General features: G+C 40.6%; 1 protein-coding gene across 11 annotated transcripts in view; it reads left to right on the top strand.

Annotated features, from left to right (window-relative positions):
* Nucleotides 1-16,161, top strand: part of cep112 (centrosomal protein 112) — a 134,628-nt gene that overhangs the window by 7,718 nt on the left and 110,749 nt on the right. For 10 of the 11 annotated variants that reach the window (XR_009119545.1, XM_058048964.1, XM_058048968.1 and 7 more), the window contains 3 exons: nt 4,048-4,095; nt 4,177-4,251; nt 13,496-13,582. Coding sequence is in view for 10 of the 11 variants with exons in the window: in XM_058048964.1 (XP_057904947.1) it covers nt 4,048-4,095; nt 4,177-4,251; nt 13,496-13,582 (210 nt within the window). In the remaining variant the exon portion in view is untranslated. The remainder of the gene's footprint in view (nt 1-4,047; nt 4,096-4,176; nt 4,252-13,495; nt 13,583-16,161) is intronic. The other variant, XM_058048961.1, reaches the window with a different exon arrangement.

Below are 16,161 nucleotides of genomic sequence, written 5' to 3'. Positions count from 1 at the left end.
TACCCGGAGAAAACCCACACACGCACGGGGAGAACATGCAACTCCACACAGAGATGGCCGAGGGTGGAATTGAACCCTGGTCTCCTAGCTGCGCGCTAACCATTCGACCGCCGTGCCGCCCGCACTGACCTATATCTACAACTTAAATTCTAGTATTTATTCCATGAAATTGCCATGTTAATGTAAAATGCACCGGGCCTTCAGAATGAGGAGTGCTGGCCCATGTCACTTACACACTATTACTGCGCCCCGCACAAGCCAGTTTTCCTGGCCCACTGTGGCGTCAGCATTTTTCCGTGCTCTGAATGGGTGATGTCTGATATTGATGGTATTAAGAGGTAGATTGAATCGGTTAAAGGGGACCCACTTTTCAAATTTATAGAAGTTGCTAGAATGTTGTATTCTTGTGTTAAACAATGCCAAAGTTTCACCTGAATAGGTTTGCGTATTTGGAAGTGAACCCTGAGAGAAATTTAGGTTGGCTCAGAGCGCTAGGTTTCAGAGAGTTTTTTCTAACACCAACTCCTTGTGACACCACAGTGAGCCGGACTTCCTTATTTGGGCGTGACGGGGTATCGCAAGCTATTGCGGTTTTCCAGAATTTCAGTAACTACTAAGTGAATGCTATACCGATAAAATTAGAAAGAGGGGTTCGGCAGTAGTCCGGAAGTCTTCGGGATCGCTTGTGAGTGTGACCAATTGCAGCACAGTGAGCAGACTTCCTTATTTGGGCATGCCGGGTTATCGCAAGCTATTGCCGTTTTCGAGAATTTCCGTAACTACTAAGTGAATGCTATACCGACAAAATTAGAAAGAGGGGTTCGGCAGTAGTCCGGAAGTCTTCGGGATTGCTTGTGAGTGTGACCAATTGCAGCACAGTGAGCAGGCTGTGGGTGGAATAAATTAAAATAGACTGTTTTGGAAATCCAAGAAAATACATCTGGTGTAGGTGCAGATTCCGGAAGATCTAGAAAGCTTTCTGAGCGGGTTATTGCGTGTAGATGCTCTATAGGAGTCCACAACTCAATAGAAAGGGTATAAAATGAGCATAATAGGTTCACAATAGGCCCAGGTATGAAATATAGTTAATGTGCTATAATGTGTGAAATTTATAGTAGCCAATACGAAACAAATAGCTTTGTAGAAGTCTTTATCAATGGATTGCATAGCAAAATATTTAAAGCATATACACAATGATCAGTTTTTCACAGCATATTTTGTATGATTGTGTTCACACTTGCCCAAATGAGTACAATTTGTTTGGTCAAGCATAGCAAACTCACCACACTTCATTTTAACTGAGTGTGAATGCATCTTAGAGCATTTCTGCAAGGTCCTTTCCAGGCGTGTGCGTTTTTCTTTCCCAAGAGCAAAGCATTGTTAAAAATGATTTATTGCGTTCTCATCTTTTTAACATCACAAAAACCTAGCATTTTATCAGCTACGCTGCATCAAAAAGCACCTTGTCTGTCTGGGAGGTGAGTGTGTGATGAGGAATGAGCAAGCTCGTGTAAACTAAACATCTGAGGCATATTTTCGCGTCTTATCCGCTCAGTCTGGAGTGCATCAGGCCAGAGCTGCATAAACCCCTTTATTCCCCCTCATACTCTACCTGCACCTGTATGACCTACTTTCACTGTCTGTCCGACGTTATTTGCACACTTTCTCCAGACCCCTCCAAATCTTTCTGTTCAACCTTAAACTAGATCTGTCCTTCAGTGACAAGCTAATCTTAGCTATCCATCAGCAGACGTGAACTCGTGCACATACTCTGTTCCTGTGTTGAGATGCTGATAACGCATATTGCTTGGCAACGCTTCCCCCATCACTGCCTTTTCCATATCAACAGATGTGACTTCGTACATAAACACACAAGTGAACCCCTTCAAGTTTATAGAAGTTTTTATTTTTTTTGCTTTTGCTTTACATTTATACATGCAACAGATGGCTTTTCTTCCTGTCACTCACACACACCTGTAGTCTTGAAGAAGTTGAAATTATTAGAAATTAATGATTTTGTGCTTTAAATTTCATTGAACTTTCAAAACGGAAAAGTTAAAGCGGACCTCTTGTGCTCAATTTTGGCCCTTTGTATAGAGTAGTGGACTCCTATAGAGCAACTACACACAATAACCCTCACAGAAAGCTTTCTAGATCGTCCAGAATCTGCACCTATTCCATACGTATTTCCTTGTCTTTCCAAAACGCACGGTTTTAATTTATTCCACCCACTCACCTCGCTGCCATTTTCGCTGCCACTTACAAGCGATCCCAAAGACTTCCGGACTACTGCCGAAACCAACTTTCTAATTTTATCGGTATAGCAATCATTTATTAATTCAATTCTGAAAAAACGCAATATAGTGGTGGAGTAATAATCGAACATCGATATCGGGAGGGATTACTGTTCATTGAAAAAGCCTGTGAAATGATCTTCAAAGTCCTTGACCATGGCGCGGGTGTCTAAAACTGCAACCACACCAAAACATTGACGCCCTCTTGTGTGATTCACTGACCTTACAGTAAGTGCTGACTAAGGAGGAATGCGATGTATTCAGCAGTAGTCCCTTCCACTTGGCCTTTCATTGTCTGCGGTCAGTCGGGAGCACTGAGAGGTTATTCTACGCTAAACTAGGAAGCCATCAATCAACCGCGTGTTTGTTTGGGCAGCGAGTAAAGCCGGGGCCTTGTGATGTGGAACATTGTCCACATCAGGCTCCAATGACATGGAACGCCGTGCCAGCCAGAAGGTTGGATTTTGTAATGTGTGTGTGGGCATACAGGAAGGTGTGTCCATACATAGACATGGGTGCATAGGCCACTTTGTCAGTATTACAAAGTGTGCTATTTTGAAACGTTGATTGATCCATTGGCTTAAAGGGGACCTATTTTGCTTTTTCCACTTTTCTGACCTATAAATGTAGTTAGAAGGTTGTAGTCTTGTTTTAAACCATGCCAAAGTTTCAGATAATGATGTTTGCTCATTTGGAAGTGAGCCCTGAATGAACTTTGGGATGGCTCAAAATGCTCTGTTTCAAAAGGCGTGGTAAAACTGCCCCTTCGTGATGTCACAGAGGGGCAGACCTCCTTATATGGTCCATAGGAAGCACTTTGGCTGCGTGACCAATCACACAAAATAAAACAGACAGTTTTGGTAAGAAGCACAAATCAAAGGAAAAAAAATCTAAATGCAAAATTTAAAAAGTTTTCTGTGCGGGTTATTATGTGTAGCTGCTCTATAGGAGACCACAACTCAATACAAAGGGTTGAAAAATAAGCATAATAGGTTTCCCTTTTAATTTAATTTGTAGCACCAATGCATTGACTATATTTGTCTGCTTTTTCTGAGCAGCAAATGTGATTACACTCAGATTACAGATGTTCCATTTTTTGAGGGCTAGGAGTACGCTTGATCCGATGTTACCCCATTTTACCTATGTGTCAGTAGCTTCCCCCCCCCCCCCCATCCCTTGTGGTTCCAGACCCGACCCCGATAAGTGAATTTACGCGAAATAAGGTTCCTTCTTTGTTTAGTGTAGTGTTTTTTTTTTTATATTATTGCAACTGAAAGCTTCCCGCAGCTCTCTTTCATCCTCGCAGCAAGGAGATAAGATGTCTATTTGTGTAAGGGAAATTCCAACACTATATTATTGTTAACTTTTTAGAGTCACTTCAACTATGACATTTTTTCCACTCATGTGGTTTGCTTTGCTTTTTCTTGCGCCTCATACTATAATCAAAGAATATGTCACTTATTGGCAAGGATGTACACACATTAGAGTCCCATCTGCAAGTAAACGGACCGGAGATAGCTTACAGATTAGTGGTCCCCAGTGTTGACAAAAGGCCTGCGTGCAGCAAAGACATGTCGGAAATAGAGCCGGTTGCATACACAATGCCTGTTTTTCTAAACAGACAAGAGTTGATGGAAGAGATTCCTGCCACAAGCTTTTGATGTAGCGCCCGCATTGTTTGTGACAAACTGAAGGAAGGTGAAGGTTAGAGTCAGAGAAAAGAGGGCTAACATATTTCTCTTTCCTGGTTCAGATTGAAAACCCCAGGTACTTGCGAGAAAAGGCTATTCCCTTGTCGCCGGTAAGTTGTCCCTCGTGTACATGAATTATTATGAATTCCCACAATGAATTACAATATTCCAACTATATTTTCTTACTGCAGATTTTCAAGTCCAGCTATGTCAGGAACAGCACCCTGACTGATGACATGGATTTGCAGCTTTTGCAGAGCAAGGAGGTAGGAATTATAGGTTATAGGTTCACACACACCAATCATTAGCATGAATGTCTTATTAATTTTGGCCGGTTAAAGAGTTAATTGGAGAAAAAACATAACTACCTGTTGTTTATCACGCCTAAGTTTAATTTCTCTAGACACACCCAGGCCTGATGACTGCCACACCTGGTCGCAATCAAGGAATCATTTAAATAGGACCTGCCTGACAATGTGAAGTACACCAAAAGATCATTAAAAAGCAAGAGATGATGCCAAGATCTAAAGAGATATGAAGGAACAAATGAAAAAGTAATTGAGATCTATCAGTCTGAAAAAAGGTTATAAAGCCATTTCTAAAGCTTTAGGACTCCAGCAAACCACAGTGAGAGCCATTATTCACAAATGGTGACAAAATTACCCCAAGAGGTCACAAAAGACCCCACAACCAAGACCAAAACCACTGCTGAACAAAAATAAAGTTAAGGCTCGTCTCAATTTTGCCAGAAAACATCTTGATGATCCCCAAGACCCTTGGGCAAATACTCTGTGGTCTGACCAGACAAAAGTTGAACTTTGTGGAAGGTGTGTGTCCCATTACATTTGGCGTAAAAGTAATACCACATTTCAGAAAAAGAACATCATACCAACAGCAAAATATGGTGGAGGTAGTGTGATGGTCTGGGCCTGTTTTGCTGCTTCAGAATCTGTAAGACTTGCTGTGATAAATGAATTCTGCTGTCTACCAAGAACTCCCAAGGAGACTTTGGAGTGGCCCAGTCCTGACCTGAATCCTACACAGCGTATGAAACTATATGTGTTTTTTGAGAGTCAATGGCTGATGACGCCGTAGACAGGTGACGTAACTTCTGGTTCTGGTTGCCATTTTGGTTGCTCGCTAATAGGATGCTAACAAGGAAGGATATTCATTCATTCATTCATTTTCTACTGCTTATCCTTACAAGGGTCGTGGGGGTGCTGGGGCCTATCCCAGCTGTCTTCGGGCGAGAAGCGGGGTAAACCCTGGACTGGTCGCCAGCCAATCACAGGGCACATATAGACAAACAACCATTCACACTCACATTCATACCTATGGACAATTTGGAGTCACCAATTAACCTAGCATGTTTTTGGAATGTGGGAGGAAACTGGAGTACCCGGAGAAAACCCACACATGCACAGGGAGAACATGCAAACTCCACACAGAGATGGCTAAGGGTGGAATTGAACCCTGGTCTCCTAGCTATGAGGTCTGCGCGCTGAGGAAGGATATTTTATGCTAAAAAAAATATGTATTAAGAATACAGATGGAGTCGCGTAGTGTGTTAATAACACAAATAAACCCACTCAATGCACACAAACTGACGCAAAATTGTGGTGTACATTTTTTTATGTTAACCAAAAAACACTAACTGAGGTGGCTGCTAACCAAGGTTCCACTGTATATATTTTGACCTGGTTATAAAGTCTCAGGACCAGCCAAACTATGAAAAAAAATGTGTGACTTTCCAACAGAAGTTGGAAAAATACGGCACACTACATAACTGCAACTAGCAGAGACAATGGGAATTGAGCTACTATACACCCATATAGACACTGGCATTGAAACAGGAGTTGAGGACATTCATAGGCAGATCCCACTCATGGAAATATAGTCAAATTTCCCTCTATAATTGTGGCAAAAACATCTCCCATTGGGCTTAGTGCTTGACTTTCCTACTAAATGATGCAGAAACCTATTTTCAAATCTGCCGCAAGCTAATCCCAAGTTATGGGAATCACCTGTCTATTCCATAAACCCGGAATCATAATAGATCTGCGGTCAGTAAAGCCCTGATAGATCATGTCGTCAGTCCAAATTCCCAATTAGGAAAGCCTTACTGGGATCTCAGGAACCCTGGCGTTTCACAAGCTACAGCTGTGACCACACACACTATTTTCCTATTGAGGTGAAGTGGAAGTGAGCCACAAATCTCACCTTAAACAATATCGTCTTTTCTGTAGTGCCAAAGAAGAACAGCGCAACTGTGTCGCATGGATTCCGAGTCTAGGAAATCACAGTGACATCACTTCCCCTTAATCCTGAAGGCTTAGCTGAAAATTTACTCAAGTGTTAAACGTATATGCCATATGCCATTAAGCTCACGGCGGCTTAATGGACATCTCAGCTTTCACACTCGACTCCTTCGTCGGTGCCACCAGCTGCACAGACAAGAATGCTGACTGTTCTTTTTCTTTGGAACAATGAGTGACAGCTGAGAAATCTCTCCCGTAAGCCGCCTTTGCCTTTTGAGTCGCATAGTGTGCGCGACTGTTTTGAGGAGTTGTGGAAAATGTCGCGCAAAGTCCTGCTACACTATTCCTCTTTCAGCACACCATACAAGTGCTCTAAGTTAAGCAGCCTTTATTGGGAAATTCAATTAAATGGCGCCTGATGACTTAAGCAGCAGAGCCCAGTCAGTGATAGTCTGATTAAAGCAACACGTCCATCGTCGGGAGATGTGGAAGCGTTTGTATCCTTAAAAAAGGTTCCCTCCTGGTACCTGACCTCGGGGATTGTTGGCAGCAGGCTCGCCGTGGCAGATGAGTGTGTCGGTGTCAAACCGTCAACTCTTTAATGGTCACAAGTCCCCAACTGGGGATCAGACCCCATTTTGCTTTGCGATGCCATAATGATGCAGTCTCTCTAATCTATGGATCCTCTGGGATAGAGCTTAAGCCTGTGATTTTAGATTTGATCTTTTTTTTTTCATCTAAAAAAAGAGCAAGCTGGTAGCCTAAGATATTATAAGGCAACCACTTCTGTAGTTTGGTATTCAAACTGGTGCCTCACACTGGGAAAGGAAGTAAAACTAGGATCATAATATACCCCATTTTCCTCAAATAGTGGTATTTATTAGAGGGGATGTCTTTGTACAAATACATTTATACTTTTAGGATAAAAGGACCACAAGAATGTTTAATGTTATGTAAGGATTATAACACAGGAATTCATGTTTCCCCTCAAGGAACCACAGCTCCTCAATGTCAGCAGAGCTCATGTACCCTCCCAAGCATGACGCTACTGCCGCATTTATTCTCATCAGATAATAAAACTTTCTTCCACTTCCATAACTAAGAAACTATTCAATTTATACATAGACTCCTACTTTGAGGAAATTCACTTATCACAGTCATATTTATTTAGTGTTTTTTGAGAGTCAATGGCTGATGACGCCGTAGACAGGTGATGTAACTTCCGGTTCTGGTTGCCATTTTGGTCGCTCGCTAATAGGATGCTAACAAGGAAGGATATTCATTCATTCATTCATTCATTTTCTACCGCTTATCCTCACGAGGGTCACGGGGGGTGCTGGAGCCTATCCCAGCTGTCTTCGGGCGAGAGGCGGGGTACACCCTGGACTGATCGCCAGCCAATCACAGGGCACATATAGACAAACAACCATTCACACTCACATTCATGGACAATTTGGAGTCGCCAATTAACCTAGCATGTTTTTTGAACCAATTAACTTCGATAAATAAGGGGCTACTGTATTTTTATATACCTGTATTATATTTACACAGCTCGTTCCACACACCCAAATCCCTCCTGCTAGCTTTACATTAATGTTGTCCTAATCACGGTCGGTCTCTAGAGCTTTAAGGTTCGACCCCAGGATGCAGAGAGCAGGACCAAATGCAGGTAAATCATATTTATTCTGTGCAATAACAGCAGCAGAAGAAAGCAACTCAGGGATTGACTGACAAACCATAATGAGAAGCACACACCTGAACTAAATACACACAGAAATTAGGGACAGGTGTGGGTGACTATGGCAACGAAGGAAGACAGGGCAAAACAGGAAGTTAAATACAAAATAAGAGAGTCCAGAACGGAAACCAAAGCCCAAGAAGGGAACACAAACAAACTGTCACATGGGAAACCCCACAGGGCGTGACAGTCCTCCCATTTTCAATCAACTTTTTCAATGAAAATGGCTGTCCAGAACCCTCCCATCATCATTCCATCGACCGCCATTGATCACTCCCGACACAATCCGGGTTTAAGCCACACACCCATTCTAAATTATACACACCACTAATGTATGATCATGTAATCATGTACGCTGATCGCCGAACAGATGGAACTGGAGTCACGGTGCAGCATTCAGCCTGATTGTCAAGCTAAATATAAACATACTTCAACATGGGCTTTCTAACATTGGTCACTTTATGATGAATGAGATGCATTTTCTGTTGAAAAATTGGACGAATTTGGAGGGAAAAAAATCTTCTTTCTCTTTGGGCTTTTCCCTTCAGGGGTCGCCACAGCAAATCATTCTCCTCCATCCAACCCTGTCTTCTGCATCTGTCTCTCTCACAACAACTACGCTCATGTCCGCCTTCACTACATCCATAAACCTCCTCTTTGGTCTTCCTCTACGCCTCCTACCTGGCAACATCCTTCTACCAATATATTCACTATTTCTCCTCTGAACATGTCCCAACCATCTCAGTCTGGCCTCTCTGACTAATGTCGCTCTGATGTACTCCTTCCTGATCCTATCCATCCTGGTCACTCCCAATGAGAACCTCAGCATCCTCATCTCTGCTACCTCCAGTTCTGCTTCCTGTCTTTTCCTCAGTGGCACTCTACAGAGTTTTGTATACCTTTTCACTTGTACAAAATAATAAAACATATTTTTTAAATACACTTTTTCCCCTAGAGATGTTCCGATCAAGATATACCGATGCTGATGAGTGACATCGGCCAATAGCGATACCAATACCAATCACATATCATGTGTAAATGTTGAGAGTATGTAAGGCTTCTATCCGTCTTCAATGTGTGGACTAACCTCTGTGAATTAAAACTTAAACCGAAACGGCATCTTCGGCATCTTGCTGCTTGTCAGTAGATAGCAGAACAACACCGCATCCCGACTATCCTTGAGCATCTGTGTTGTTTACAAAGGATGAAAGTGGCATACCAGAGCATTGTACGTCTCAGACAAGACAAAGAAGATGCACAAAAGCAACCTTGCTTTTGAAGCCTCAACACTTTGCAGTCGTTTTGTGAAAACATCCCCCCCGAGGAAAAAGGCCTTGACCCTGCGCCGTTTCCGTCTTCGCCTCGCCCGCACGCACCTCCTCTTCCTCCTTACTCCCACCCTCTCATCCTTTTCAAGAGTGGAGTGTCAAACAACATGGCATCTTACAGCGCCAGCTATGACTCTGAAGAAGAGAAGGGGGGGGGGGGGGTTGTACCACCCAGACGGGCTGATTGAAAGCGTCTGTGAAGCCTTAGGTGTACGACATTCTTCCTCCTCCTTCCTTCACTGACGCCTTTTATAAACAAGTTTTTAACGCCCCTGATCTAGTTTGACAAACTTTCTCCAAAGAGCATTTGAAGAGAGGCTGAGAGAGTGACACCCCCACATGTGCCTTTTTTTTTTTTTTTTTAGGGGAGCCTACAGAATCAGGTCTCCGCTTACTCTCCTGCTTTTCAATCACCACCATCTTTCTCTTTCTTCCTCACATCCTTGCTTCTTCTGTTGCTGTCTTTTGCTTCCCTCCCCCCCCCCCCCTGTCCCTTTATACTATGACAGGTCTCTTGTGGTCCTTTCAATTGCACCAACAAATGGCGGAGTAAGAGGAAAAAGACAGTAGAAAGAGGCAGATTAGTAAACAGAACTTCATCAAAGGTACAGTTTTGGAATGAAGTACATTAATGAAGACTACCCTCAAAGCATCTGACACTGCTTTTATACTGCAGCTCGATAGGAATACTTTATAAACCCACAAGGAAATTCAGGAATGCGCTTCTTCTATTATTAGATTTCTTTAGGATATAAAATGAACAGCAGATTTTTGACGTGGGTGTGTAATTTTTTTTCACATGACTGACGGTGACATTTTTGGCACCCCTGTGGGTTGTGCTGAAAATGCATTGAAGACACGCTAGCAGATGTTTAATTCTGATATCCTCAAAGATTTATAATCATTATATAACTGGTCAATGACTTGATGATGGCTACTTAATTACCAAGTCTTACCTGTGCTTCTGCAAAAATGGTTTACTTGATGGCGGCCTTATGTTGCTCAATTTCAATTCAATTTATGGGGTTTAAAGGGGAACTGCACTTTTTGGGAGTTTTTTCTCCATCATCCTCAATCCTTATATGAAACATGATCACATATGTCTTTCCCTTTTTAAATATGTCTTTCCCTTTTCTGTGCATCATAACACGAGGTCTAGTACGGCGGTCAAGTGGTTAGCGTGCAGACCTCACAGCTAGGAGACCCGAGTTCAATTCCACCCTCGGCCATCTCTGTGTGGAGTTTGCATGTTCTCCCCATGCATGTGTGGGTTTTCTCGGGGTACTCTGGTTTCCTCCCACATTCCAAAAACATGCTAGGTTAATTGTTGACTCCAAATTGTCCATAGGTATAAACGTGAGTGTGAATGGTTGTTTGTCAATATGTGTCCTGTGATTGGCTGGCCACCAGTCCAGGGTGTACCCCGCTTCTCGCCTGAAGACAACTGGGATAGGCTCCAGCACCCCCTCGCGGGTGAGGATAAGCGGTAGAAAATGAATGAATGAATGTTATTATTCATTAACCTTCATTCAGGTTTTAGCTTGTTTGCTTGTTAAACTGTGAATGGATTTGATTTATTATTGAAAACAAATTAATGTGATCAATTAAATCTATACAGTGTTAATATTTAATGGGCCTTGGGCCACTCGGCACTGAAAAAATTGGACCCCAACGTCAAAAAGAACCCCTGTATTATGTATATCAAACCATGCAACGTTGTTAGAGGGGTTTTTTTCCTAGTCAAAATGGGTGTATCCCAATGGTGGCATCGTTAGCTAGCTCATATTAACTAGTTTTCTCATGTTATAATGCACAGAAAAGGGAACCATGCGTCACCATGTGTTATGATTGTCACAAAAATAACACATGCTCCCTTTGGTGTGCCACAGCTCAGGAGTAGAAGATTTAGCTTACACAAACACATACCTGTAATCGGGGGACACTACGTTATTTATTACCGGTCAGTTTTATATACAGTAAGTCTAATCTTACTCGACTTGAAGTATTGTTTTACTAATGTTATCCCTTTTCTCGCTTCAGTATGAACACAAGCACACACACATACACACGCACACATGTTCAAAGGCATTACACTGTCACCCTGCCCGAGGGATGATTAACACACTAGCGGTACAGACGGTGACTAAACACGAGTCGGGACATCAAACCGACTGGACCTCTGTACTATTCTGTTAAAGTTCCCCTTTGTGTGTGCAAAGAGAAACACAATTTGTCAACGTGGAACTTAAAAGAGAAGCAACATCACAAGAAATATGATATAGTAATTAACCAAAGAATATAACATTATTAGAGGAAGGCTGCTGTAGACAATGGGGAGGGGGGGGGGGAAACCTTTGGTGAGTATCTGCGGTGCTTGTCCTTTATAGGGAGTGTCACTCTGGAAAATGTAAATTCCTGCAACTTTTGAACTGGTCTTAAAGTTCTGATCAAGGGTGTAAACTGCACAACACAGCAGCAACAGAACCAATGTTGTAATAGCGGTAAGGAGAAAACCGCTCAGCCAGTTGATGAACTCATTGTAAACAACAGTACGGCAAGTGTAACACACGAGTTTGGTAATGGTAATGGTTTTATTTCATTTGAACATGCATCAGATTACAATTGAATGCATCCCATAATCAGTTCACAGTTCCACATGTCCAAAAGGAGTAGGAAGAAGCAAAGCTTATTAAATCCTACCCCTCCATCTGGTACTTTTACAATCAGTAACTGTTACATTTGTTCACTTCCTGCTTTCCTAATATAGTTTAAGTTTTTTTTAAATAATTTTTTATTTATTTATTTATTTTTTTTTATTAAATTTTTTTTTAATGTTTGTAATTTTTGTAATTTTTTTTTGTTTTTATTTTTTTATAGTTTGATTCCACATACTGAAATACTATGGCTTTTTAACGTAATCCTACCATATACGTGTTTCAAATGTAGTTCTTCCCTGAGATCATATTTCTCCTCTCCTATTGGATCATTGGTCATTTTTAGCCTTATGCATTATTTTGCTGTTTGAAGATGAACTATATCAGCAAGTTGAAGTATTTGGGATATTAGAAATAAGGAATTAGTATGTTCTCTGTAGGCGGCATTATGAATTATCCTTTCTACCTTTTTTTGCAGTACATTTAGCGAGTAAAGATTGCTTTTATAGTTATTACCCCAAATTTCCACACAATAAGTAAGATATGGTAGAACCAGAGAGCAATAATGAGTGTGGAGTGATTTCTGAATGAGAACAAATTTTGCTTTGTTCAATATTGAATATTTCTGGCCACCTTATGTTGTATATTTGTAATATGAGGTTTCCAGCTCATATTTTCATCTATTGTGATCCCCAGAAATTTATTTTCGTTCACCCTTTCAATGTCTATGTACACCGTCTATTTGTATTTGCTGGTGCATGTCCTTTCTGCTGTTAACAAACAGCATGATTTTAGTTTTACTTAGGTTGAAGGATAATCTATTATCATCAAACCATCTTTTTAGTGTGACCATTTCTTCTCTGACCTTTCTAATGATTTCGTCTGTACTCCCACCAGAACAAAAAGCAGTGGTATCATCTGCAAATAATACCAGCTTTAAGCCTTTCACACCCAACCAACATTTTAACATTTAAACTGCATGCAAAAGTAGATAATACTGCAGAATTGTTTTTATTTCTGACTAAAGAGCTAACAAAATATGATGAGATGTAGTGTTGTTATGCAACAAAAGCTATATCATTTTGTCACCTGTGTCTCAAACAAGCCAAGGGGATTCATTCCAACACAAACAAAACAAAGTTGAAGTTTTGATGCGGTAAAAACACAGCATGGAAATAAAAACACGTTTTTGATGATTAATCGTTATGTTTATGCAGACACACAAACACAAAGCCACATTTTCATTGTGCACCCAAGCAGACATGAGCTGAGTTTGAGGCACCTCAGCATCATTCACATTTTTGAAGCTTCACATGTTTTGTTTTTTTTTTTAAATGTGAATGTTTTATTTCTTCATTGACTTGGCTCCTGAGAGAGGCAGAGCGTGCAAGTTCTTTCATCTGAAGTCATGTTATCTTTGTTATTCTGTCACTTGGATACAAGTTGTTGTGTTGCTTAGGTTGTTGATTTAGCTTTTTTTTCTTATCGCTCAAAAACATGAACGTGGTGTTTTGTTTTGTTGTTTTTTTCAGGTAGACATGAGGGTAAAAATATTGGAGTCCAAGCACCTGGAGGAGAAACTGAGAATGCAGCAGAGACATGATGCAGCTGTCGACAAAGTAAGAACACAAAAAATACAAAGCTGCTACAAAAACAAGAAAAAAATATAGAATATTGCTATTCAAAACATTGATGAAATGCACGACAGTACTCCCTCGCCCCTTTGCGCTTAAAATTTTGCAACTTCTAATAATGTAATATCATTACTTCATGATATTGAAGTTGCAAAATTTAATTTGACTATATTATAGAATATTGCCATTCGAAACATTGATGAAATGCACAACAGTACTCCATCACCACTTCGCGCTTAAAATTTTGCAACTTCTAATAATGTAATATCATTGCTTCATGATATTGAAGTTGCAAAATTTAATTTGACTATATTATATAATATTGCCATTCAAAACATTGATGAAACATTGATGAAATGCACAACAGTACTCCCTCACCACTTCGTGCTTAAAATTTTGCAACTTCTAATAATGTAATATCATTACTTCATGATATTGAAGTTGCTAAATTTAATTTGACTATGTTATAGAATATTGCCATTCAAAACATTGATGAAACATTGATGAAATGCACAACAGTACTTCCTCGCCACTTTGTGCTTAAACTTTTGCAACTTCTAATAATGTAATATCATTACTTCATGATATTGAAGTTGCAAAATTTTAAGCGCAAAGTGGTGAGGGAGTACTGTCGTGCATTTCATCAATGTTTTGAATGGCAATATTCTATAATATAGTCAAATTAATTTTAATTTAGTGTAAGAATATACTTAAGCAAATTGCACCTACTTTTTGCCTACATGAAGAATTTTCAAGCACAAAAATGGTTAAATGAACTAAAATACAAATATAAGGCATTCTGAAGATGCATTTAAAGACATTGTGATAATATTGTATGTAGTGTTCTACACTGGTCACTAAGTAGTTATGTTATGTAATACAGTGGTTCTCTGTAATTCCCCCACTGAGGGATGGAAATGCCCCCCCCCCCCATTTTGGAATACTATTAAGAAACTGATATTTATTTATTCTTCTAATTTTTATATTTTGTACTGTCATATTGTCTTGCACTGAAAATGGAGCTGCTGCAATTTCATTCTACTGTATGTAAAATGTCAATAAAGGGCATTCTGATTCTGATCTGTACTGTACAGACTGAACTTGAAACAGAAACCGGCAAAATCAACAAAACATATTCAAAAGTCAAATTGCATGCAGAGTACAACAAATGCAAGTCTGCACTAATATGGAATCACGTTAATCCCCAAGGGGGTCTTGTCCCACTATTTGGGAAGCACTACTTACTGTATGTATTGTGAGACACACAAGCACCAGATGTGATCGCCGAGACAACAGGTTTTTATTGCAGGTTTTCTTGCTTCAATGTGGACGTAACCCACGCAAAGTAGACTCTGAACCCCCTATGTTATTTTATTGGTAGCATCTTCAGTGGTTCCTTACTGTATCTACAATTGGACTGTCTGACCGAACTGTCACATTGAGAGCTCTTGACAACTTCAACCGCATTATAAAGCATATCAGCGCCTCTTATCTGCATTTGGTGGCTAATGAAAAGAAAAGACTGCCATCTCTCCTTCCATGCTGCAAACCATCATCTCTTCAAAGCCTTTAAAAGATGCTTTATTTCACACTAGGTGCCCATCAGATAGGCTGCAGAACAAGCACCTGGTATCTGTCAGGTCTGCCGCATGACTTTCCTTTGCTGCCACAGAAGCTTTTAATAAAACGGCGGGGAGAAAAAACACTGCAATTTTCTCTCCGCTTTAAGATGCCCAATGCTTTGTGCTTGACGAGACGGAATGACAGCCAGCTTCTCCCTCCCCTCTCTTTAATTAAACACAGATGGTGAGTTATGTCCAATTTAATTTCCTCTGTATTTGACTCCGTATTCCATCTAATGGCTTCAAAGAGACGTGATTTAGGGGCGCTTGCTGACGAGCCTCATGGAAGGTTTCACTTTAATTAGCCCCATTTGAATGATGTATAGCAGGGGTGTCCATATTTTTTCCACCCGGGGCCTTATGCTGAAAAAACAGAAGGATTTTCATGTTTTGTTCGTTAAATGTGTAGGTCAATACATGCTCTGCACTAAATACATAAACATAAAAGAACAAAGCAAATCCAGTAGGTATGAATGTTAGTTTTATTGTGATATGCTGTCAACACAAGAACTTTTTCTTCAAAGAATACACTTTTTTTCTTGTAACCTTTATTCCGTCCCCTCAGACTCAGACTCACAACCCCAAAACACTTTGTATTCACCGCAAAGGTTTTTTGGTTCCAAGGTTTTCACAGGTCAAAGCATATAGGTCGAGGTCACAGCAATATGAAACACACCAAAACAAAAATAGTGCAATGTTCAGTCATTCTCCAAAATAGATAGCCAACTGTGAGTGGTGACCTTGACCTTGACCTGAAGGTGAGGTAACTATACAAAATCAAACATGAATTTGCAACAAGGTAACATCAAGTAACCCATCAAATTAAAGGTATTTTGTTCCGAATGGGGGTGGCACGGCGGTCGAGTGGTTAGCGTGCAGACCTCACAGCTAGTAGACCAGGGTTCAATTCCACCCTCTGCGTGGAGTTTGCATGTTCGCCTC

Source organism: Doryrhamphus excisus, chromosome 15 (genome assembly GCF_030265055.1).
Source record: "Doryrhamphus excisus isolate RoL2022-K1 chromosome 15, RoL_Dexc_1.0, whole genome shotgun sequence".
Taxonomy (NCBI): domain Eukaryota; kingdom Metazoa; phylum Chordata; class Actinopteri; order Syngnathiformes; family Syngnathidae; genus Doryrhamphus; species Doryrhamphus excisus.
This window is presented reverse-complemented; position numbering and strand designations above follow the sequence as displayed.